This window comes from Boleophthalmus pectinirostris, unplaced genomic scaffold (assembly GCF_026225935.1).
Source record: "Boleophthalmus pectinirostris isolate CB_2022bp ecotype Guang Dong unplaced genomic scaffold, ASM2622593v1 HiC_scaffold_19, whole genome shotgun sequence".
NCBI classification, from domain to species: Eukaryota; Metazoa; Chordata; class Actinopteri; order Gobiiformes; family Gobiidae; genus Boleophthalmus; species Boleophthalmus pectinirostris.
The window spans coordinates 39,060,713-39,087,604 of NW_026571140.1; the positions used below are offsets into that span (position 1 = coordinate 39,060,713).

At 39.8% G+C, this 26,892-nt stretch overlaps 1 protein-coding gene across 1 annotated transcript; it reads right to left on the reverse strand.

The window, feature by feature from the left end:
- Positions 1 to 5,804: 5,804 nt before the first annotated feature.
- On the reverse strand, positions 5,805 to 18,752 carry LOC110158178 (ZP domain-containing protein-like). The gene is made up of 13 exons (XM_020922618.2): positions 18,442 to 18,752; positions 17,759 to 17,967; positions 17,507 to 17,650; positions 16,815 to 16,953; positions 15,719 to 16,084; positions 15,116 to 15,257; positions 14,895 to 15,038; positions 14,732 to 14,790; positions 14,251 to 14,435; positions 7,845 to 8,245; positions 7,594 to 7,693; positions 6,941 to 7,121; positions 5,805 to 6,083 (listed from the first exon to the last, which is right to left on the reverse strand). The coding sequence occupies exons 5-13, from the start codon at positions 15,846 to 15,848 to the stop codon at positions 5,971 to 5,973; spliced, it is 1,455 nt and encodes a 484-aa protein (XP_020778277.2). The 5' UTR covers positions 15,849 to 16,084; positions 16,815 to 16,953; positions 17,507 to 17,650; positions 17,759 to 17,967; positions 18,442 to 18,752; the 3' UTR covers positions 5,805 to 5,970.
- Between the last annotated feature and the right edge of the window lie 8,140 nt (positions 18,753 to 26,892).

Here is a 26,892-nt window from a genome sequence, read left to right on the forward strand (position 1 = left end):
CCTCTGTTGCTCCTCTGTCACTGTCTCCTCCTCAGCATCATTTATACCGTTCACTGCCTTGGGATGTGTTATACCATAACAATGGGAACTAGTCAGACGAGTTTCATGTCAGTTCTTAATTAACGTGGACCAATGCTTAAAAGAACCAAACAAATACATAGTGTACTTGGGAAGTGCCCAGTTTAACTGTGAAGCACATCCAGTAATATTTAGCACATAATTAAGTGCAGTTAACAACACAAGCCCTGTCCACATAATTACCATGTCAACTTATCGTTCAGTATATGAAAGCGGGAACAATATTTTTTTGGCTGTATATTAAGATTAATCCCATAAATGGTTGAATTCTGATGTGTATTTTTTGCTCATGTTTTTTTTTTTTTTTTTTTTGACAAAACTGTAGAATTAGGATAGTTTTTGTGTTTTAAATTTGTTCTTGGGTTGCTGAGTGCAGGGTAGCCACGGGGTCTTAGAAGTCTGAAAAAAGTCTTACATTTCATGTTCCTAAATTAAGGCCTTAAAAAGAGTTAAATTATGTTGTCCAAGTCTTATTTTTTTCACAAAGGTCTTAAATTTCATTAGTTTATTTTTTTGTTTACTCAACCAGGCTGCAGTGAAAAGTTAAATGGAGGGAGGAAAAAAACAACATGAATGAATGTCTAATTTGGAGTATGTGCAAAACAATACTTTGGTTTCTGGCACCAGCGGCAATGAGTAAACAATCAGTAGGATGGAGGAAGATGTTGGATGGATCATGGGGAAGTGTAGGTTTAATCCACAGTGGGTCTTAGATTCTAGATATCGAACGGTCGTTGGTTGGTCGTTGTTGGAATTGGATCTGGTATTTTGACCCATGTGTGTGATGTTGGTCTTAATTTTCATTTAAGTGGTCTTAAAAAGGTCTTGAAAAAGTCTTAAATTTGGGGTAGTCAAACCTGGGGATACCTTGTGAGTGAGTGACATAAATTAGTTTCAATATTATCATTTATCATATATGTTTACTTCAGCAATCGAACTTTAAAGTTTGTAATTGTAGCCTTTTTTTTTTTTAACATGCCAAATATGCCTTGAGCTGTATCAGAAGTAGTTGTGTAGTTTATGTTTATGAAGCATTATGGACCTTATTACAAAGTGTTAATAGTGTTAAATAGAGACAGAAGCATGGCCATGATCACTTCCTATTTGGGATGTTGCGACTAGAGCGTTAGCTACGTCCATTGATAGTTTATGGTGACGTTATGACTGTTAATCACTAATAGGCTCGTTAGCTTATTAGACGAATGATATTAAAATTTCAGATGCTTGTTAATGCTGATGTTTTTTTTTTTCTCATTGTTTTTATGCCACACCGGTGAATTATTATTTACACACAAATCTAGCATTTTGTAGTGGTATGCATTTCTTTGTTTGGCAGGGCAGAACATTTATAGGTCCTCACAGACAAAACATTTCAATCTGGCTTCTGTCATTTTAGTTTCAGTACCATGACACCAATTTCACCAGCGAAACCATCAACCCCCTTAGTTATTCCATCCATCGCCTTCAGTGGGGCTGTAAGTCTTCCCTTTGTTTTGATATTTATTACAATGGACTCAGTTGTGCTGAACATTACCTGCCAAAATTATCTGTACCGGTTGTGTGTTTGTAGACATCTAAACTTCAAAGTTATCTTCAAAGTTATATTTAATTTTTTGGCAGAGGACAGTCTATTGAATTGCATCCTAGTGATTTGATAAGTGCTCCAGTTTAGATTACAATTTTGACATATTTGTGTTTTGGAGACAGATATTTTTAGAAATTCAACTGTGCTTGTTATTCTGCGTGGCTGCCGTAACACAAAACAGGTGATTAAAATGTACATCCTCATAATTATAACATTCATACACGCAACTATTTAAAAGGCTTACGAATATCTTTGGCCAAACACACATGCGCGTGGGTCCAGCAATCAATCTGGCTTCCCACAGAAACTGGCAATTCCCGTGCACACAACCAACTTCCTCTTAAACTTTGTTGGTCTGTGGCATAGCAGCAACACCCATTATAATTATTTATATTTACCATTATAAATATATGTATTATATGTAGGCTATATAATATTATAACGAATACCAGAAACTAACAGTAATTTTGGTCACTTTTGGCTGAACATCTGGCCTTTCAAAGTTCAACCCCCCTCACTGTTGCTGTCATCTACCACCCCCACAAACCAAATCTTTCGTTCAAGTCCGATTTCTCCACATTCCTGACCCAACTTCTCACCACCTCCACCTCCCCTCCTACCACCTCCACTGCCACTACCGACTTTATGGAAATATATTACTGCTTCAACATCAGTCAGCTTGTCAACTTCCCCATCCATAACCATGGACATATTCTGGATCTTTTCTGCACTTCCAGCCTTTCCATATCAAACCTCTCCAGCATTGATCTCATCTGGCCATCACCTTCACCACTAACATCCCCATCCCTCATCAAAAACAGACAAATTTGCTATGTTTCCGTAAACTGAGTCCCAATTTACCCTCCACACTCACTTCCCACTTGAACATTTATCCATAGCCACTCTCACTGATGCTCAATCCACAACTGAATTTACTATTCACTACAACGACACCCTCTCCTTCTGCATGGATTAACTCGCTCCCCGATAAAATCAAAATTGTCTCATTCAGTCACTCTGCTCCCTGGATCACCGTTCAACTAAGTCACATGAAAACCAAAGGACGTCAGCTAGAAAATCTAAGCAAAAAGTGTAGCACCCAAATCTACAAAGACTATCAATACAAGGAAGCTCTGTCTCAAGCCCGGACCACCTACTATTCCCACTTCATTCGGTCTGGCTCTGGAAATCCCAAAAAACTTTCCATCCACCATTAACAAACTCAAACTAAATCCCCTGGACAATGACTCACATCAGAAAAGTGCAATTCCTTCCTGTTATTTTTTCAAAACAAAATCACCAACATCTACAGCCACCTCTCTGCATCTCCATCCGTCGCACTTAACTCTCCCTGCCCTCCCACCACATGCCCCGCCCTGTCCCATTTTTACCTGGTCTCCCCCTCTGACCTGCCTGAACTTCTGGAAGGCATGAAACCCTCCATCCCCTCGATCCCATCCCGTCCACCCTCGTCAAAGCCTGTCTGCCTGCTCATCTGTCCCCGCTGATCACTTCCATCATTAATTCCTCTCTGTCCACTGGCTCCGTCTCATCTACACTCAACCGTGCCGCCATTATCGCTATCCTCAAAAAACCTGGACTTGACCTAGACATTCCGAACAACTACAGACCCATCTCTAACCTCCCATTTCTCTCCACACCATCCATACCATTGCTTCCCAACTGAAATCCCACTTCCCACCTCCCACCACAGGACAGCCCTCCTTCGAGTCACCATTGACCTCCTGCTGTCCTTTGACTCTGGCAACCTCAGCATCTTCATCCTCTTGGACCTCACTGCCGCTTTTGCCACCATCAACCACTCCATCCTCCTCTCTCGCCTGCAGACTGCCTTCAACACCGACACGGCCCTCTCCTGGTTCACCTCCTACCTCACCGACAGACCCCCTTCCCCACTTACCCAAGGAGGTCCCCAAGGTTCAGTTTTTGGCCCTCTCCTCTTCATACTCTTCATCCTCCCCCTCGGTCACATAATCCGCCGCCACAGCCTCCAGTTCCATTGCTACAGTCTAACTTCCTCCAACTCAACTGCAACAAAAGTAAAATAATCATTATCGGCCCCAAAACACTCACCAAAACCCATCATTAACTTCATCCTCTCCATTGACGGCTCCTCAGTCCCCTCCTCCCGCCACCATAACCTGGGCATATTTTTTGACCAGACCTTCTCCTTAGATGTCAAACACATCACCAAAACTGCTTTCTTTCACCTCCGGAACATTGCTCGCCTCCGCCCATCCCTCTTCCCTCAGTCTGCTGAAACCCTCATCCACGCCTTTGTCACCTCCTGCCTCGACTGCTGCAACAACTGCTCTACGGTTCACCCTCCAAACTCTTTAATAGACTCCAGTACATCCAGAACTCTGCTGCCCACCTCCTCATGCGCACCTCCTCCCGTGAACACATTACCCCGTCCTCAAAGATCTCCACTGACTCCCCATCCCCCAGTGCATCCAGTTCAAACTCCTCACCGTTGTGTATAAGTTCTTCCACAACTTAGCCCCCACCCACTTCTCTGAGCTCCTCCACCACCCCTGTGCCCCCTGATCCACCCTCAGGACTAAACACAAGACCTGAGGGGACAGGACCTTTGCCGCTGCTGCCCCCAACCTCTGGAACTCCTTCCCCAAACACATCAGAGACTCATCCACACTCCCCATGTTTAAAAAAGCCCTGAAAACTCTTTAAAACTTTCATTAACTTTCTTATTTCTTTTGTTTGCCTTTACGCAGTAGCACAACCTGATCCCCCGCTCACAGCCACCATCAACAGAACACCGGAGCAGCTCTGTCGCACCCACAAGCTTATTTACACACTATTTAACTATTAACACTATCACACTATTTACCTGTGAGGCTCCATCCTCAAATTTACCCAAAACTAACAAAAACAAGCCTCTTACCTTCTCCACTGAAGCAGAGTGTATCCTCTATCCGCTGTCCTGTTGGTTCTGTCTCCAAAAGTGTATTATTGTCCAATATGAAGAGATGAAACCATGGTCCAAGTCCCGGTTAATGTTAGTGGCTAAACTGGATCCGAAATATAAAATGCCATCGCATTTAAGTTTGTATTTTTTTCTATTTCCTATTTTTCTATTTCCTTCAACGAGGACATAATGTGTTTAATGCAGCTTTGCGCAGCTTTGTTTATGTTTTACAGAAACAAAACTTAAAGCCACATGGCTAATTTGCATAAACATTGAAAAAAACAACAACAGCTGGCTCCTTGTGCGCTGATGCGGTCAGCTTCTGTCTTCTGTCAGACTTTCTCTGGGAATCTCCTGACTACAGATTTTATTGCAGTTGTTCAGTTCTTACTTGAATTTTTGAACTTCAACTTCAAAGGCTTTTTAAGCTGTTCAAAATGTCATTGATATGAATATGACAATAAATGTTGTACCAAATGACTGGTCAAAGCATTTTATAATGTCAGTCTTCTTATTATGTATAATATCGTAATATCGTGCAACTCTTCACTGTATTTTGAGCTTTCCCACGATATCGCAGTAAATATTGTACCGTGACATTCATACAGTGACAATATCATATCGTGAGACTTGGATAATTGCACCGCTTTTACTGAAGGTAAGCACTTGTCGTGTATTTTGGAGTGGAGTTTATTCACTGTTTTCCTTGGATGACACACATCAGCACACCTGACAGGGCTTGTACAGTGAAGTCGTGCATGTGAGTGTACGTGAACAACTGTGCTGTGCTTTGGCTCACCTCCTCCAACAGGAGAGTCTCGTCATTTTGATCTTAAAATGTTTGTATTAACACGCTGTACATGATCCTGGTGTTTTGTTTTGGTTTTTTTTGCTATTTTGTCCATCAAAAATATCCTTTAACATAGTGCCTGGCTCCAAATTTGCTCCTGTAACCATTAGCATCGCAAGCTTCTTTTGGGGGGCAGTGAACGCTCTGGGTGATGTCACAGTCGCTTAGTCCACTTTTTTTCAGTCTATGTTACCAACTCAAACACACATGCAGCCTTGAGTGTGCTGATTAAAATTACCATTTTTATTAGATTTTTTTTAAATATTTAGAGACATACAAGACAACACTGATAATTATTTCTGTGTTAATATGTTTTAATCTGTGATATACCCTATTCTGTGTTCTTCTAATTTTTAATCTTAATTTATCACATTGTACAAAATAAAATTACAAAAAAAAAAACATTAAAATCCTTCACCCATAATTCTTCATTAATCACCGTATTCTAATAGTGCAGTGTGTTTCTTGCATCTGCAGGTGGTGTTTCTAGTTTTCGTCTGAAGGCAGAACTTAGTAATTGACACTTGATTTCTTGGCTTTGTAGAAGACGACTCCACAGATCATCCCCACAGCGGCCAGAGCACAGCCAGCGATGAAGGCCAGGTTGAGGTTCAAGTTCAGGCCTGTAGAAATATAATATTTTATATATAAATAAATATACACACACACACACACACACACACATATATATATATATATATATATATATATATATATATATATATATATATATATATATATATATATATATATATATATATATATACATATACATGCACACACCTCACACACACACACACAGTAGATGTGATTTCTCCCTCTTCTGCTCTTGGTCTCATGAATATTATAGCAATTTTCTTACACTGGTTACTGTCACTTTTAACAACCTACATGCACTGTTGTTCATACTGTTCATACTGTATATTTTGTATTGAATATCAAAGTAAAGTCTATTTTACTATTACCTAGCAACCATAATGTTAACAAAGGCATAAACTTAAAGGACCATATTACACTATTTTCAGATCTGTTCTAATGATGTCTCCTCATCACAAACAGACCTGGAGTTGTGTTTTGTTTCATTTATATGTTTAATACACAAACCCTGCAAATTTAGTCGGAGTTCTTCTCTCAAACGGAAATCACTTATGATGTTATGTGGTAATACAGGAAGTGCTTCACTGTGTTTTTAAACTCCATACACCTTCACTAAAACCACTTGGTGGTTTTAGTTTTGGATTTGCCAGTTTCTACTGAACTAAAGGTAAAAGGTACATCACAACAGCGTGACTAAAATTTCAACTCAATTTTGCATAATACAGGACCTTACCTGATGTAAAACTATAATCTTTATTACCACAGGCACTCTCCCACCAAACCAAGTAATAATAGAAAAACATAAAAACCTGTCATATGCATTGATCAGTAAAAACACCCAACCGGTCTTAGTGTCTTTACTAACTTTTTCCAAACGTTGTACCTGTGTTTTCTGCCTGCACAGATCTCTTGAGGCGCAGTGGGCCCTGGGACACATAGTGGACTCCAGACTCAATGGTGGCCTCTCTCCTGACTCTACTTGGTGCATTGGGCAGACATCCCTGAGCGCAGCGAGTGTATGGGTTTCCAGCTTCACACAGCAACACCGAGCAGCTGATGTAGACCTAGAAATGTTCAAGAGTTTGAGAGATAACTTTAAAGGCTTGTAAATGTGTTTTTTCTACTAGTTTGTGTACAGCAGTGTATTGATTCTTTGCCGCTAATGTCATCCTTAGGAGTGAAGCTAACTAGAGGCACTGCTCTGTCTGAAGCTCTGTTACTCAAGTTGGACTTTAATTTGAGCTTTGTTTAACCCAATTTGACCAGAAAGAACTGACTTGTCTGGAACTACTGCAAGTGAGCTGAAGTCTCTCTCAAATAACATTAGAGAAACAAGCTAGTTTCACTCTCAACTTTTTCTTGAACATCAAACACCTTGAACAGAACAATGACGCTCAATCATGTGTTGTTTGAATCCATTCTATATATTTTCTTGAATTTGAACACAATGATAACTGCTGAACATTCCTCCATCGTGTTGCCTCCCCCAAGGGTTATGTCACTGTAAAGTATCGACTGATTCATTCAGCTGAATACCTGGTCATGAAGGCCAATGAACTTAAAGGCCTCAAAGCTGAATTTGAATTGTTTGCTGTGACTTCTTGGATAGACGATCAGTGTTGAGTCTGAGTTGCAGCTGTTTAAAAGCACAAAGACAAAAGTGGAATTAGTTACACAAAATTTAAAACTCATTTTGATACCTGAGAAAACACTCAATACCTGTTAGCATTTTTGAAACCCAATCCTAGTTCATAATATCTACAATTTCACTAGAATAATCCGCTTACCCGTTCTCAATGAGGCTGTAGGGAGTAGGGTAATTGGGGTTGTCATAGGGTGCAGCTTTGCAGGACTCCACAAACAGCTCTGTGTTGTTGAGTAGACCTGATGCATCGATCTCCATGAAGATGCGATCACCCACGACATACTCCAGAGGGTAGAACTGGGGATCGATCCTGGAGACAAACCTCTGATCTGGGAAGAACTCAAAGCCATAGTTCAATTTCCCAAAGCCTTTGTCCCACACTGTCACATTCTGTCTGTGAGCATTGAAGGTGGCTTTCACATTTCCTCTTTTGGAGTACTGGCAGAAGAACTTGATTTCCAGCTGGTGTCTTCTGGTGATGAGGACAGAGCTACTGTCCATTATGGTGATCTCATTCTTGAAAAGCAGATCATCGTTTTCCTCCTGCAAATACAGTAATGTGATTAACCCCAAAAATTATGATAACATTGAACATTACTTGAAAACTACATTTTCTTATTATACAATCCCAAACATACAATGTTGTTTTGGATTTTTTTGGAACTTTATTTTTAAGAAGGTTTTAAGGCATACAAAATAATAACTAAGAAAATATCCAAACCTAACAAGGTTACATGTACAATTAACAGATCACATGTCACAATTCATTGTCCATGGATTGTCTATAATAGTCCCATCTTTTCCAATATTTTTCTCCTTTGTGTTGTTGTAGGCAGAGACTGAACGTCATGATGTCCATTGTTCTGATTTGTCTGATAATTTACATCAAAAGTCCCATTGTTGGTGCCTCCTTTTTCATCCAGCATTTTGTAATTGCCTTTTTCCCTGAGACAAGAATGATCTTAAATAGATATGTATCAGATTTACTTAAAGACAGATCAACTCGAAGACCCCACACTGATTACATTAGTTAACCACCTTTTTTCCAGAAGTTAGTTACTCCTGGGCATGACCAGAATATATGAACCTGAGCTGCCCTGACAGATCCACACTCTCTCCAGCAGGGGTACTAAGTAGCCAAAATCTTTGCGTACAGGTGTAATAAAAAACCTGACCAGGCTCTTCCTTTTAACCTCCAATCAGAACTCTGCTGGGATTTCAATAGCCAAATCTTTATCCCATTGATATTTCACATGAAGATGTGTCTCATTGTCCATTGAACTGAAACCCTTATAAATTATGCCTACAATATTTTTATTACTGGATCCTTTATAACTATCTACTATAATTTGAATTAAGTTGGAGAGATTTCCAGTCAGAGCAATTTTCACTTCTTTTACAAAATAATGACAGAGCTGAAGATATCTGAAAAAATCATCAATCATTTGCCACATCCAAATTTAAGAGAGAGATTTTGAAAACTATCCATCTGTTCACTGGAGATAAAATTACTGAATGTTATAATACCTAAGAGAAGCCACTGTTTAAATCTAACATCATTTACTGCTGGCAGAAAATGTTAATCACATGCCGGCCAACTCAATAACTTGATTTGTCTTTGGAGTCCATATATCCTTACAACTTGTAGCCAAATTTTAATACCTGTACAGACACAGAAATTTCCATGCTGCAAAACTAATTTGGCACAGTCCACAAGCACTCACTGTACTGGAATATCAGACAAAGACAACTCCATTCCTTCCCATTCCATCACACCAACGTATTAGTGACTGTAACTGGGCTGCAGTATAGTAACTTCTTAGACAAGGTAGGGCCAGGCCTCCCCTGTCTGTCAACAGCTGAATGATAGAGCATTTAATATGTGATTTCTTGGATTTCCACACAAACCTAGATATACATTTATCCCATTCTCTGAATTGTGCCAGTGGAATCTCCACAGGCAATGCATTGAATAAATACAATAATTTGGCTAGAATTATCATTTTAATTGACCTTATCCCAGGCATGTCCAAACTATGGCCCAGGGGCCAAATGCAGCCCTCAGACAATTTTTTCTTGGCCCTCACACTTCCAGGTCAATTGGCCCAAATTACCTTGCATCAATTAAAAAATATTTTTTTACTGCAAGTTTTTTTTTTGAAAATCTACCTTGATAAAGCTAATATTTCATATTTAGTGTGTGGTTTTAAGGATCTTAGCATGAATAGAAACTAATGGCTCATTCTAACGTGTTAAACATGCACATATTTCAATTATTCACTGTACTGAGGACCAGTCTACGGCCCTTGATCAGACCTCGGCTTCGTCTGTGTTTAGATATGTGGCCCTTGATGAAAAAAGTTTGGACACCCCTGCCTTATCCTGTCACTGATGTCCAGAGGAAGCAAAGCCCACCTGTCCATCCTCTCCTTGCTCGCTTTGTGGTATTTGCATAGTTAATTGTGAGAAGTGAAGAAAAGTCTTTTGGTATGAATACCTCAAGATCCAAGAGATTGAATCTGTGACAGTTTCCAGTTAAAATCATAGTCTATAACTAATTCCGGACTAGAATTATAATTGATCAAGAGGGCCTGGGTTTTATTGAAATCAAGAGAATATCCAAAAGACCCAAAATGTTTTAAGGGCACTCATAAGCTGAGGTATGTTAGAACTTGGATTTTGGAGTGTTACCAAGACATTGTCATCATACAAATTCTGTATTCTATACCTCTTATAATTAGACCTTCTAACTCCGTTTCCTGTCTAATCATTTGGGCTCAATGAACAAATTAAACAGAAATGGATTGAGAGGACATGCTTGTATGCAGCCTCTTTGGAGTGTTATTGTGTCAGACAAACCAACGTTTATTTTAATCATTTCAGTCAGTGATGAATATAATGCCCTTATGCACTGTATAAATTGACCTGAAGCTGAAGCGGCCCATTGCTTGATAAAGAAACTGCCAACAACCTGTGTCAAACACCTCAGCATCTAAGCTGAGAAGGACTGCACAGGAGTTTGTGGTTGTTATATGATCAATGATATGGATAGTTCGACGTATATTGCCATGTGTTTGGCGATTGTAAACAAAGCCTGTTTGGTCTACTTCTATGAGAAATGACATGACCTCTTCCATCCTCTTGGCCAGTATTGATGCGAAAAGTTTGTAATCTATATTAAGAACACTGATAAGCCTATAAGATTTACAATACAATTTGTTTTTGCCCTTTTTGTGAATAACAGATATAAAGGCCTCCCTCCATGAGGGAGCGAGAGCACCACTTTTATTTATAGGTTATTTACAAGAGGAGGCTCTCCCATTTGTCTAAAGTCAAACAGTCTTACATACATACTATTGATGTAGCAATCACTGCGTGTTCAAGTCCATCGTGGCTTGAGAAATAATTCAATCTTCTCTCCTGGTAGTCAGAACCGGCGTAGCGGGATCCAAGCAAAAGCTTGGTCAGGATGTCTGCGGTATGCTCTCCAGACTTTTTCACTTAAATTGGTCCAACCAAGAAGCTCCACTTCTCCAGCTCCTCAGCAGCAGCACCCACGTCATTGTAAGTGACAGTCCCAGTGTTAAACTGAATACACATCTTTGTCAGAGGTTTTCTTGCAGTACCTTTTTTATCAGGGTGTATTCTTTTCTCTTCTGCTGTACATCGAGATCAAAGAAAACTGCTTTGAATGTTTGAACATGCATCTGCTTTTTCCGGGCTGATTGAAAAACCTTCTCTTTTATTTTAAATCTCAGGAAACGGATAAAGATGGAGCGTGATGGACCCCGGGTGGTGGTTGTGGACACAGTGCTCAATGGGTCTACTTGATTCCAAGCTTGGCACCCCGTTGGACACCCAAGCTCTCCCCTAGTTTGGTCATTATAAAGCTCTCAACAAACCGTGGCACTGAGGTGCCCTTGGTGTTCTCTGGGACGCTGTAAATTTGGACGTTATTAGTGGCTCTCCAAGTCAGACAACTTTGCCTGTAAATCCCTCTGGTTGTTCATGGGTTCAAGCAATGTGTCGTTCATAGCTAGGTCCCACTTTTCTGTTCCAGCCACATTTTTTCAACCTCCTGTAAGCGCAGAGTAGCATCCTCAATCTGGCTAGTAGCAGTCTGTAACATCTGGTCCATGTTGATGCTCAGGTCATTTAGTTGGCTCTTAATGTCCACTTTGATTACATTCAGAAAGTCAGCAAGGTCCTGTGCTATGTGTAATAGAAGATTGTTCAGGCCCTTTAGCCATAACTTCACTCTCAATTGCGCAGATGATAGCGTTATCTGTGGCCATAGGGCTAACGTCATCTCCACTCTCAGCATCGCTCAAGCTAGCGGTGTTAAAACTCGTGTTAGATTTCTTCTCCATAGGTCCTTTTGTCCCGGACTTTCCCCTCATTTGCCTAGCCCCACTCATCTTTACTTCAGTGATGAAATTATGGTAAAAAAGTCTTTGAATTATGGGGATAAAGTCAGAGTGACCCTTAGCACAGATCACGCCACCGAAAGTCTCAATATACAATGTTTTTGATGGAATGAACCATGCCAACAAAATAATGGCAAATTAATCCGATTTGTTATAAACCTGGGGTGAAATTCAGAATTTTAATATGATGGCATCATAGAGGACAATAGGGGTCCTTGTAATATTTTGATACTGATAGTATCAAAAAGTTTCATCACATAGTAAGCTGGTTGTTTTTTTTGTATAATAGATAGCTGTTGTGTGTATTTTTGGTCTGTTGAATTATCTGTTGCAAGCAATGACTTTGAATATAAGATGACTGAAATTTCATTGATGGCTTACAATGTTAAGTCAATAAAACAACATTATAAATTAAACTAAATAAAAATAATATTTAAATAAATGTTGGGATTGCCTGCCGGTACCCATCGTGCTGCAGCTCATGCAGTCGCAGAGGCAAAAACACGGGGTTGAGAGGAGTTCGGAGAGGCCATGGTGGAGGACTATTGGTCGGCCTGAAAGAAATTCTGGCAAACCATCTGACGCCTCAGGAGGGGGAAGCTGTGCTTCACCAACTGTTTACAGTGCGGGTTGAGAGCTGTTGATCTCAACTGGGGATGTTGTCAGGCCGCGGAAGGAGGATCTTTGAGTATCTCCTCAATCCGGCTGTCTCATCTTCCGAGGAGGAAGCCGAGGCTGGGGACATGGAGGTGAACTCCTCCATCACCATGGCTGAAGTCACTGAGGTGGTTGGCAAGCTCCTCGGTGGCAAGGCTCCTGGGGTGGATGAGATCCGTCTTGAGTATCTTAAGTCTGGATGTTGTGGGGCTGTCTGGGTGTGTTCCAACTACTCAGCCTCCCGGTAAGGTCTACTGGGTACTGGAGAGGAGAATTTGGCCAATAGTCAAACCCATCTAGGAGGAGCAGTGTGGTTCTCCTCCCGGCCCCGGAACACTGGACCAGCTCTATACTCTTCATCGGGTGCTCGAGGGTTCATGGGAGTTTGCCCAACCAGTCCACATGTGCTTTGTGGATCTGGAGAATGCACTCGACCATGTCCCTCGTGGTGTCCTGTGGGGGGGTGCTCTGGGAGTATGGGGTTTGGGGCCCTTTGCTGAGGGCTGTCCGGTCCCTGTATGATCGGAGCAGGAGCTGTCTTCGCATTGCCGCCAGTAAGTCAGATCTGCATGTTGGACTCTGCCAGGGCTGCCCTTTGTCACCAGTACTGTTCGTTGTATTTATGGACAGAATTTGTAGGCGCAGTCTGGGGCCGGAGGGGGTCTGGTTTGGGGACCACATCTCTGCTGTTTGCAGATGTTGTCCTGTTGGCTTCATCAAACCAGGACCTGCAACATGCACTGGGGCGGTTTGCAGCCAAGTGTGAGGTGGATGATGAGGATCAACTCCTCCAAATCTGAGGCCATGGTTCTCGACCGGAAAAAGGAGGCTTCCCCTCTCCGGGTGGGTGGAGAGTCCCTGCCTCAAGTGAAGAAGTTTAAGTATCTCGGGGTCTTGACCATGAGTGAGGGACCGTTGTGGTGAAGAGTGAGCTGAGCCAAAAGGCAAAGCTCTCGATTTACCGGTCAGTCTTCGTTCCTACTCTCACCTATGGTCATGAGCTCTGGGTAATGATTGAAAGGACAAGATCGCAGATACAAGCTTAGTTTCCTCCGCAGGGTGGCTGGGCACTTCCTCCTTGTCGCCTCTCTCGGGAAGTGTTTTGGGCATGTACCAACGGAAGTAGGCCCTGAGGAAGACTCAGAACATGCTCAGAACATGTCTTTCAGCTGGCCTGGGAAGACCTTAGGGTCTCCCCAGAGGAACTGGAGGAAATGTCTGGGGTGAAGGAAATCTAGGAGTCCATGCTTAAACTGCTGCTCCCACGATCCAGCCCCAGATAAGCGGAAAAAATGGATGGATGTTGGGAATGCAGTCATATCCATGTAGAAGCAAATACACTTGAGACAAGTTTAAGCTGTTCTGAACTTAAAACCCCAGACTGAAAGGTTCTTGATGGTTAAATGCAGATCTATTAATACTTTAATAAATCTTTTACATTTCTCTCTTTCTCGTTAGTCTTACCTCGATCTGGGTGCCACAGGCGTTGAGGGGCACTATGGCGACTATATGGGTGCTGTTGGAGTTGAGGCTGCAGGCTGTGTTACTGGGATCAGACAGACGCAGATCTTCATAACGGAGTGGAGGCAATGTGGCTTTCTCCACCTCCACAATCATGGAAGACTCCAGACAGGTGACCACTGTGTTCACTAAAATGAGAAAATAAACAACAAAAAAGCCATATGTTTAAATGAGAATTGCTGCTTCTGTCGTTCACGTTCTAGAATTTAGTTGTCCTCCCTCTGAAATTATAAGATAAGGGTCTATAAAACATTTAACCTTATCACTACTATGTGTTAGGTACTGGCTCTACAAATTTGCCATATTAATCTTATGTATTAAAGCTACCATCCATATGTTTATTTGATTGTTTTGTTTCCAGTTTATGCCAGTATATGAACCAAACCTATTACTCTAATCTTTCAGAAGAATTGTAATCACTTACCTACATCTTTTGTAACGTTCACCACCACACATCTCATCTCAGTTTGGAAATCGGAAGATCTGATTACATAAAACATAAAACAAATGACTTGAAAATAGCAAAATAGGCATACTTATTTTCTATTAGGGTTTAAGCCTTTGTAAACAAACAGTCTATCCCTTACCCATTTTTAAATTCAACAGCATAGCAGATTGGAAAATAGTCTCCGATGTCTTCAGAAGTAGGAGTCCATCTGATGGTGAACTCATCTCCAGTGGTTCTGTGCTTGGTGATATTCAGCGGCCCGGTCATTATAAGGTCATGAACTCTGTTTTGGTAAAAAAATTAAAGATTGTTAATATATCAGGTTTAGTTTTAATGTTTTTGCATTTTTGGTTTACTTACTTTGAATAAAGAGCTTCAGCCTTGATTTTTATCTCTACTTCTTTTCCAGCTTCTGCCAGAATGACCTCTCCGTCTGTGGGTGTTGGGGAAACATACTTTGGCAGATAATATCCTTCAGCACAAGTGGGAACAGGTGGGTCCACTGTAATAACACCATAATGTCAGTGTGTTGTGTTTCTGTATTAAAGGCCCTGTACCCGATTTTACCCCCATGTATTTGTACTAAACCCGTCTGGCCCCTCTACAGAGATATTGCATAAGCAGCTCTTGAGGTCAGAATAAGTCAGGTGAGTGCTGTTTACATCCAAATGGAAAGCACGTTATGGCTTGATAATCAGGAAGTGCGCGTTAGCTTTACTGTCATGGCAAAACTGCTCCACTCCACTCTGTTGTGAAAAGCACTTGTTCATGGCGATTAATAATTAGGAGGCTCTGAATGCAGAAGATAAATGGGGAGTAACTTTGGATCACTGCAAAGTGTTTCAAATGAACTGGTTCTGTTTTTCACATTTTTATGAGAATAAAAATCAGGTACAGTGCCTTTAATATATAGATCATGACTATGGCACAACAGTACACAATGTACACAACAATGATACTGACCGAGAACAACAAACTGCATAGGCAGCAAACTGAGCGCAGTCTTCGAGAATGGTAAAGTAGTGGGTGTGGGAGTCGTAGTAGTAGTAGGCGATGGTTGTGCTAGTGGTAATAATACCACCAGTACCACCATGGTATTGCCGTAGTTGTGGCAGGTTTAGTAATGGGTGTGGTAGGGACAGTAGTAGTAGTAGTACGGACAGTAGTCGGATCAGCTCTCTTTCTTCGTGCAATCCATGGATACTTGTAAGACGTGGTTCCATCAGAGTAAGAGAGCATAACATTCTGTCGTGGAAAGTCCTCCACCACCAATTCAAATTCATGGACGCCTTCGATTCCAGAAGCCATATAGTCCAGTGTGCATGTAGCCTACGAAAAGATAAGCAAGGTTCATTCTCAACCTTCCCCAAATAATGATTGCATGTTTATTGAGTCTTCAATGTGTATTTCTGCCTTGTAATATTTTGCACCAAATCGCCGAAAAACTTTGTGTCACTTTGTGTTTGTTGTGTTTAGGCACATCAAGTAGATTCTTCCAACTGAAAATCCTGCTGTACCAGATTATTTTTTAGATACTTTGTAGCTGATGCCATACACATCCCCTGTGGGTGTGCAGCTAACTGGAGGCTCTGCTCTGTCTGAAGTTCTGTTACTTAAATTTGATTTTAAGATGAGCTTTGCTTAAACTCTGTCTGACCAGAAAGAGCTGACTTAGTTGGAACTATAACAGCTGAGTTCATTTTTGCTCTTAAAAAGTCTCTCACATATAAAAGTTTGCAAGCGTTAGCCAGCTGCATTTCAGTAAGTCACTCTCACCTATTTTGTTCATCTTTTCACATTAGTTTCAATGCAAGAAGCTGAATAGAGTACAGTGTAAAAGTTTTTTCCTCTGGACTGGGACTGTTGACCTTTATTGCAACCTAGCACTGAAAGAGGCTTGTTTGAACCTTTACTTTAATTTTGTGAATGGTTATTTAAATTATATATTATATTGGTTATTTAGTGTACCTCTCCTGACGATCTAATAAATGGTGGCTACAACTCTGTGAGAAAATACAAAATGAAATAGTCAAATCTAAAAACAATAATTTTTACTAACCTCATCTAAGTAGAATCCCCCACGTCTTGTACAGCCACCGCATTCTGCAGTCATTTTTTTTCCATATCGACATCGAACAACATCTCTATCAGGGTCAAAGGCTATGGGTTTGTAGGTGCGTCTGCAGTTCTGAGGAACCCTTTAAGAGACAGAAGGATTATTTAATTACTGTATTATCTATTTTGGTGTCTTCATGCCTATTGTTTGTCCATCTTGAATTTCTGAGTAGACAAAGGAGCACAATTAATCTAATCTAAATCTAAAAGTGTATCTACTTTAATAAAAATCACTTAATGTTATTTTATTAAAGGTGCACTTAGGTAACTTTTTTACTGGATGGTTTACCATCTGCTTGATGTTATTGCGTTGCCAAAAATTCCATAATTCCATAATAAGGTTCACTTACTTTTATGGTATTTTAGAAGTACTAAACCTTTGCAAGATGCAAGATTACTTTAATGCATATATACATTTCTACCAAACCAATAACATCATATAGCATTAACTTCCATAGTGCTCCTTTAAACTGTGATACAATTTAAAAATCCCAATAAGAATGTGCTGTGTATTTATAGTAATACAGATCACCTCTGTGTCTTGGCGTCTGTGTAAAAACTCTTTTTATTCCCCTAAATTCCTGCCAACTGCCCATTATCATTTGTAAAGCTAAACAATGTTAATCTTTCACTTACCGCAGAAAAGGGAGAACGGCAATATCAGGGGAGTTATTTGGCTTCTTAGTGTCTGATCTTTTGCCCAAATCCACATTTGACAGTACACTCCACTCTGGAGATGTAAAATTGGGGTACTCATAGATCCAACAGCAGCTGTATTCCCTGCAAATACAGTAATATTCACTAATCCAACATCTGTATTAATGGTAATGTCTGTTATCATAGACTTAGATACACAAATATCTGCACAAATACAGAAAAATGGCCTACCTGGTTTGGAAGGGTTTATCGCTAGAGAGGGCCTGGGTAACAACTGTTTCTGTTTGACACCACCCATTTGAAAGTGGGGGGCCATTGTCGCTGGTGTCAATTACACCCATGTCTATTTGGTCATTGATCCCACAGCTGTTCAAGTTACCATAACAAGTTCCATATTGGTATTGACATGAGTGGAATGTTGCCTTGTTCCTGAGTTCCACCTGCCAAAAACATGAAAACATTTATTTCATGTTGAGTTCGATTACATTCACTAAAGGATGGTAGTAGCTTCGGTGGTTCTATAATCTATAGAGGTTGTGGTATTATTTTACATTTTCATTGTGTCTTTGTAAGAGGCAATTTCTTCAGAGAACATGTTTGTGAAATTTGGTGATTAGGTGGTTATCATTGGAGTTGTGGGGTTAAACTGCTTCTTTCCACAGTTCTAGTTACAAAAAGCAGTTTTTCATCACTGAGAGCATATGATTGTGGGGTGAATGAATGTACCAAATAAAAGCAACTTTGAATATTAAGATAAGCACCAAAAAATGACCATGTTATAAAGGGCTGACTTGATCTCACAGATTACATGCTATGGTCTTATTTAAGATGTAGTACAGTTAGAAGTGTAGATACCTAAGATTGAACTGGATTTCTTTGTGTTAGTAAATTATAATCTTAAGAAGAAGCCTTACCCCAATCCTCCCATTGCTGAGAGTTTTGTATCTGTAGTTCACAACCCCTCCAAGGAAGTGAGTTGCAGAGGCCAGTGAGAGCCACAGCAGCGGCAGAACGACCAGTGTAGTGGAGAACATGATGCCGACAGCTGTCAGTCTTTACTTCAGCATCATTTATACGTTTCACTGCTTTGGGATGTATTGTATCAAAACAATGGGAGAGCTGCAAAACTAGTCTGAAAGAATAAAGGAATTAAACCTGGTTAATTTTATAGTACGCCTCAGTCTGACGAGTTTCTAAAGTGGCCTTCATGTCAGTCTTTAACTCACGTGGACTGATCATTAATGAGCTAAATATATATTGTACCTAGTAATTTGAACCCTTTCCTTTCAAATTAATCAAACCAGTTTTTGCAGCTGTCCCGTGCCAATGTGATTTTAGTCCCAGAGAAGGCATTCTTTAATGATTCAGCATCGTCTGATCAATGCTGTTTAGTAGAGTTATGTTTTTTCTTTGTTCTGAACACTGGCTGGATGCAGGTAGACTGTTTAGTTTAATTTATGTGAAAACTGCTGTTAGCTTTGTGCAAGAATGGTTTACCTGCTCTGAATGCACTTCTCTTCTACTTTGATATTTACAAATTACTGTAGATGTTAAAATTATACACTGGCTATATTCACAGACTTAAATCTGATTATTACCTGATTTCTGGATCTTAAAGGTTATGTAAACACCATGCAAACTTCAAATTCATATGTGAGTAATCAGAGGGACCATGATTAGGAAGAAATCTGATGACTTTGCTCTGCTTATAACTCAAAATATCTGATGATAACCTGACTTGAGTGTGCATTTAACCGCAGCCATTGATAACCACATAATAACAAAATAATAATAAATGCCAACTTTAATTGAGACTTTATTTGAATTTAGTATTTGAGACACTGTTTTCCATCATGATGCTTGTTTGTTTTATATAATGAAGTACAATTATATGGAAATAGGGTTGCCAAAAGTATCAGAAAGAAATTAGATACTGATCAATACTAAAACTAGTATCAAAACTAAATTCTCATTGGAGCAGGCATCGATACTAAAACGTCACATTCACAGGACAGAAATGCACCTTTCCTGAATAGCTTTAGAATGATCTTGAATATAAGCTCACATAGGCTAGTATACACCCATGGACCACTGGACCATATGGTAATATAAAAGAAAGTACTCTGATTTAATTTAGAAAATCACATTCTATTATGTAGAAAGAAATACTGTTTTAAATACAGTGTATCATTCTGGTATCAGAATCAGTATCAGTATTGACTATTGACTCTATTCCTTAGTATTGAAATTGAGTTTGAAATCGTAGTACAGCAACAACACAATGTAATAGACCAAGTAGCCGTTTAATAAATTGTAGAATAGCTTATACTGTGCTGATGTTAGTCTCTTGCAGCTTGCATGGCCAGGTATTTATCCCTTGCTTTCGTCAGCTGGTAAACGGCCAGTGAAAAGACAAAGAAGTGATTATAAACGCCATATTCAAACCTATATTCAGGTTTGAGCCAGACATTTAAAGAAAACCCATGAAAAAACTGACACAAAGGTCAGCATGTTCTCTGTTAGTATAACATTAATGTTATTAATATTTTGCAGCTGACGATTATTATCATCAACATTTCCTGGAAGGCTGAAGCTAACTACAGGCACTGCTGTGTCGGAAGTTCTGTTAATCAAGTTAGACTTTACTCTGAGATTTGTATTAACACAATCTGACCACAATAACATAGCATAAGCTAGCTAATGTTAGTCAGTTAGTCACACTCACCTTTTTGGTGAAAATCAAACACTTAAACAGGACCAAATCCATTTTTTGTTTTTTCTTGGGTTTTCAGATTATCTGAACTTGTTTTGTCAATGTTTGCTAATGTGTGCACTGTGTCCTTGGTATCTGCTAAACATTACCTCATAGACATATATGTATTAGACCCCCAGAGTGATGTCACTGCAAAGTATATACTTAGTATCTGGTGAGAACTGAGAATGTCTTGTACTCGCTTGGACTTGTGCTGGCAGATGGTTTGATGATATGCACTGGACACTGAGACAATGGAGTGTCTATTGTTCTCAGAGTTTCTCTTCTTCGCCGTGTGTTTGGAGAAGTGATGCAGCCCTCAGAGCACCTAGTCCCAGGGAAGTCCATCGCTCACAAGAGCACAAGGCACGTGATATACACCTGCACCATAAGAACATTTAATAACCTTTATGTGGATAAATTAATGTTTAGACTGCTGCAGAGAGCTTCCTGGTTACCTGGGCCTGTGGGCAAAGCAAGCTGTGTGGTATACCTAACATAAAGAAGGGTTCGAATAGTGTCTGCGAGAGATCACAAGATTACTCAAACATACATGAATAAGATAATTCATAAAACCACTTCAGGCATGTTTTTGATGAGAGAACAACATTATAACATGGTAGAAAGCTCAGAAGAGATGATTTAGCATAATACCCCTTCTTTTTAAAAAAAAAAAAAAAAAAAAAAGCATTTTACTAATACTGTTTGGTAACAGTATGATAAATATGGCAGGTTATGGACCCAATAGCACTGCTGTAGATTTCCACATATTCATCAATGAGACATCTATAAAATATAATATATTAGTAAGGGTCTAGCCAGACTGCACATGTCAGTGTTGTCACCTTGCAAAGCCACAGCTGCATGTCAACGTGAGTGCGGCCACACCGGCAGCACCAGCAGGACATACACGTGCAGCACTGGCTCTGTGTTTCGCCATGGGAAAGCCGATCAGACTTGACTGGGCGTGTTTCGCCACTTGTATCAAGTGTACAGTCAAAACAACTGACTGAATAGGCTTATATTTGTCATCGAGGATTTATGACAGTCTTTCTGGACCTGGGCTTTTTCAAACGATACATAACTGGAACACACTGTGCTCATGGTAAATGTACAAATACAACAATAGATGCATTCTCTCTGGGGATACTACGCTCACATAGAGTGTCAAAAAATAGGTTGGATCCTATTTTCTGAAATCTACACATGTAGGACATGCTGCTCCATACGCACAAATAGCACAGGCAGTGTGGCTATCCTTATTCGCGTTTAATGCATTCTATTCTAATGCATTTAAGGTTGCGTAGAGCAAAATACGGATGCAGTGTGGTCAGGCCTTAAAACAGCATTAGATTTAAGATTTCATACACTTTTATTTTGTTAAATCAATGTTTAAACTTTTTGAAAAATGTGTTTTTTGCCAGGAGTACACCAGGACTGGACTAGATCTAAACCAGGACTGAACCAGGACTTAACCAGGACTTACCCAGGGCTAAACTAGGTCTAAACCAGGACTGGACCAGATCTAAACCAGGACTGAACCAGGACTTAACCTGGGGCTAAACTAGGTCTAAACCAGGACTAAACCAGGAGTGCAGCCGCTGAGCCGATCGCCTCTGCTGGTGGTTTTATGTAATAAATACACTAAAGTCAGTCTCTCAGCCTGGTCCATCGTTCCGGGAAAAAAAAGAGAAATGGCACTTGTTTCCAGGGCAATGGACGTCCTGGATGCGCGTCAAGTATTTTTCTCCCGTTCATCATTTGATTCACCTGACCCGCCCGTATATAATCACTACCCGCCCGCACACCCACCCGTAAAATAGAACGTTAAAACCCACCCGTTTCAGCAACTATTTGCGGGTACCCGACCCGGTGTAGGGCTCTGATATTAATCTATCAAATGCACCTTGAAAAGACTAGTTTACTCACCCATTCTCAATAATTCTGTAGATGTCTCTGGCGTTTAAATCCCCATAAGGAGTGGATTCACAGGTCTTAACAAACAGCTCAGTTTTGGGGACATTGGATGTTACTCCAATTTGCATGTACATCATTTGTCTGATGGATACTTCCAGCGGCTTGTGGTTAATTCTATTTGTGTATTCTGCAGTCTCAAAGAAATCAAATGTAAAAGAGAAACTCCCAAAGCCTTTTTCTGTGAAAGTGTAAATGTTTTTGTGCCTGAAGCCCAGTGACAGGTTGTTTCTCTTGGGACAAGTGCATGCAAATGAGATTTCCACATCCAAATGTTTACAGATAGTGCTACTGGGGACTTCATTTGTAATCTTATTTTTTAAAATGATGTTGTCCTCATCCACCTGTAAATTCATAGAAAAGTTTGACATCAGTTTAACCATAGACTGTATAAAGAAGTGGACTAAGTGAGTGTGGCGTCACCCATAGTATTCTGCTAGCAGTTATAGGGGCAAATTTGGAGCCAGTTCCATATTTGAAAATATGACTGTGAGTGTTGTAGCAACCAATGAGCGAATTCAGAGCCAGACTCCTTCAATGTTCCTGGGGCTGTTCTGGCCATTTAAGACATTCTTTGATTTGATTTTTGAAAGCTAAAATACTGCCAGTGAGTTTTGTGAATGTACCTTGATATTGGTTCTAATCAATCAACAGGGCCGTGGCAGCCATGAGGTGAGTGCTGTTGGACTGGATGGACAGGTCACAGGCTGGGTCTCTGAAGGCAATCAGATGGAGCTGACTGTAGAAGCGGTTGATGTAGTGTGACCACCGTATTTCAACCATCATATTCGTCTCATTGCAGGTCACAGTAAAGCCTTAATGACACCAGAGCAAATCGCCCATGTTAGTACCAGGTATTTAATTGACTGAACCTTTTATACATTTGCTTTTATACACTTTTGACGGCTACAGATTTTCTTGAAAAAGAATTGTTATTTGTTGTTCTGATGATTGTTGATGATAAATCTTAAAGTAAGCAAATAAAGGCCAATTTATGGTCCAGTGTCAAATCGTCTGCATCACAAAGCAGAGAATCTGCGTCACGATGCAGAGCCTCTGCGCAGGGGGAGCGACGCAGATGATAAGGGCTGTGATTGGTCCTCCCTACTGCCGCACTACATACATTTCCTGTACTCGGCTTTCCTTTCTTTCAATATACATAATGTGTTTAATGCAGCTTTGCGCATGTGTGTTTACGTTTTACAGAAACAAAACTTAAAACTGCATGACTAATTTGCATAAACTATGCACTTAAAAAACAGTTCCTTGTGCGCTGATGTGGTTCAGCTTCTGTCGGACTTATAAAGGACACAACTCAGTGGAATATGAGTGAATATGGTGAGTCTGTTCTGTGCTTTTATTACTTTAGAGATGGTTCATGTTAAACTTTTCAGAGATTACACATGTGCAGGTCACACGCATAGGTAGTATATATGAATGGGCATATATCCTAGCCCCTTAGCATTTTGGCGGTGAATTACTTCGCGGTGCGTAGACCTTGACGCAGACCCATAAAGCAAAAACGACGCCGACAAGGCGACGGCGGCAGTGCGCGTTGAGTCGAAGCAGAACTATACTTCACCCTTAAGGCTGCACCTTCACAGTTATTAATAACCTCCCTGTTTTCAGTACATTTAGTTTTAGGCCAGTAGCATTTGTACAATATAAACATTTATATCAATTTGTGAGTTGAATACAGTGAATATAGTGTGAGATTTGGATAGTGTTACACACCTGCTAATTTGACATAGTCTGTCTTTTTCTTTTTTACTTAACCTGGTAAGCCATTAAGAACCAATTCTTGTTCACATTTATGACATGGTAGGCATGAAATGGAATCCTGATAATTACTGATAATTCCTGATTTTTACTGGTTAAACTGGTCTTACAGTGGAGTTACTTACCTCCTATTTGTACTACAAAAATGAATCCGCTCAATTCAGATTGATATATTTGATCGTTTCTGGAAAATAAATAAGTTTAGTTGGTTTAGGTTGCCATAGTGAAATGTAATAGTGTCCAATAGCACTTACTTTTCAATACCTTCAGCTACAAAGCAAACTAGGAAATATTTGTCCCCATCTTTTGAAGTTGGAGTCCATTGTATGACATATTCATCGATAAAAGTGTGGTTGTAAGTGATCCCTTCTGGTCCTGTAAGTATGAAGTTCTAAAGCCTGGAGGGGGGCCACTAGAGTTTGTTAGTTCTAATTATTTAGCTCAACTTTAAATAACACATATTATGCATTTAATTCCAATTTAAACATGCTTTTGGTCACCTTGGGATAAGTATTTCACATTTTCTAATTTAAAATAATGTATGCATTTGTAAAATATATTTTCATATACTCATAACTCATAAACTAATGTGGTTCTGTGATTTATGGGCTTAAATACTATGCAAGAGAAGTCTGGATTTTTACCAACAAAGCTGGCAAAATGCAAACAGAGCTTTCTTTGAGTGCTCAATGGACTAATGAACCAAGCCTGAATGAAACACAATACAACTCTCCTGGTATGTTTTTGATGAGAGGACAACGTTATAACATTTAAAAGCTAAAAAAAAGTAAACCTTGCATAATATGAGTTCTGCATTTGTTAAATTAAGACATGAACCTTATCTGGGATTTTATTGCTGGCTGTCTGTGGATTTATGTTTTTTAGTAGTTTATCACAAAGACCATGTAATGTCTGCTGCTTGCTTGAGCCTCACTGTCTACTCCTTTGTCAAACTCTACAATAGGTCATAAATGACCAGTGCAATGTTCTTCATTCCAAAAGACTGAACACTCCCACCATGGGTGTGTTCACCTATTCTGCTTAATAGCATCATTGTTCTTTGGTGTACTTCCAAATAAGTTAATTAGACAGTGATGACATTATTTTCATAATAGCTTTGTTAGAGTAACTCCTATTACTCTTACTATTATAATATGTTTTTGTGCTCATTGTAACCATTAATTAATTATACCCATTGAAGCAAGTTAATGACACTGTTCATACAAGAAGGGTGGGTTAAGATCCTCGCCTTAAAGGACTGTATGCACAGATGATTTTAAATTCCTCAAGCATGACCTAGCTGTGTGCCTAGCAGACATGGCCGATTGTGATTCTGTTGTTTTCTTGGATATAATGACGAAGTTGCTTATACTGAAATTTGGTCTTTTGATTTCCGAATCTCCAGAGGATTATAAAATCAGAAAGCAGACTGAGCTTCACCTGAATCTCTCCAATCATTCATCAGTGCCAGTGCAGTCTCAGGTGCTGCAGTATATGCTGTCCATGTACTAAGAAGGAGAAAAACCTGTGTGTGTCTTACGTCTTTAGGTTTAGGCAGTGTCAACCCAGGTTCATTTGTGATTTTAGAAGCTTTTTTAAAGAGTGCAGGCTACATACATCCTTTGTCCTATACATAAATCCTTTAATTAAGAAGTATGGAATTAAATTCAATTTGAAATTAGCAAGGTAATCAAAAAAACAGGGTTCAGCTTTTTTTTCTTACATAGTGTGTTTTGCCATCATCCTGACTTTGACTTCCTGGGTGCGTCCAGTGTATGCAGGGATCTTGACAGCATTACTGGGCGTTGGGGCCAAGAAAAGAGGAAGATATTGTCCTGCAGCACAAGATTCTGCTATAAAGAGATATAAAATAAAATACTATAAATATAAAAGTAATGCGTAAAGTAGTACTGTATGGTATATTGTAGCTGCACAATACAAGTATATAGAATTTGATTCTCTCATAGTTTCAGATGGAGGGCAGGGGCCAATATTACTTTATGGGATATTCACTGTTTTTGAAAGAAATCCTAACTTAAGATCCACAAATGTTTAACCTTAACATTATTTGTTTGGGCTTGACTCCGCAATTGTGTCAGTGTTACATTAATTTATGGTTTAAGGTTTCACACGTCGTGAAAACAGTCACGTCTACTTTCTTAATTGTCTGTAAATAGAACAATTTAATTTCTATTAAGAGCTGACACAAAGAGAGATTGAACCTTGTGCCAGTTTTGGATGTGCCATGTGGATACACCCAGTAATTACCAAGATATTTACCATGCGCCAGGTCAGCAAATCTACAGTCTGACAAACAGCAAAGTTAAACAGCAAATACCATCATACCAAACTATAAGGATTTTTAAATGTTGTAATGTCATGTGAATGCAATTGATTAAATCTCTTGTTTATTTTTATTTATTTATTTATTTTTTACCATTAATAGAAAACTGCACTGGAACGATGCTTATTGGACCGATGGTTGACACAAAAATCCGTGGTGGAGTAGATGACTTTGAAGGTGCAGGACCTCTTGGTATGAAGCTTGACAGAGACCGTGGGCACTTCTTCCTGTCGAATCTGTCAGAGTATGTGAGTTAGATGTCATAAATTGGGAAATCATGCAGTCCACTCTGTGCTGACTGGTTGAATCTAATGGTGCATGAGTCCTTGGGAGGGCAAAAGAGTGCAGTTTATTTGGTACTTTGCAGTGACCTGACATCATATTGGGAGTGTTCTGCATATATGTCTATAGCGGAATGTTCAGCAGTTACCATGGTGACACAATGCACACATTAGCAAATACTCACAAAAGTTTTGAGATGAAAAAACTAAATGCATTTAAACAACACATGTTCAG

Coding starts and splice junctions, on each gene's coding strand:
- LOC110158178 (XM_020922618.2), bottom strand. CDS start 15,848: ATGGTGGTACTGGTGGTATTATTACCACTAGCACAACCATCGCCTACT. Junction 15,258..15,718: donor TATGCAGTTTGTTGTTCTCG/GTCAGTATCATT, acceptor GTGTTATTACAG/TGGACCCACCTGTTCCCACT. Junction 6,084..6,940: donor TGTGCAGGCAGAAAACACAG/GTACAACGTTTG, acceptor ATATTTCTACAG/GCCTGAACTTGAACCTCAAC.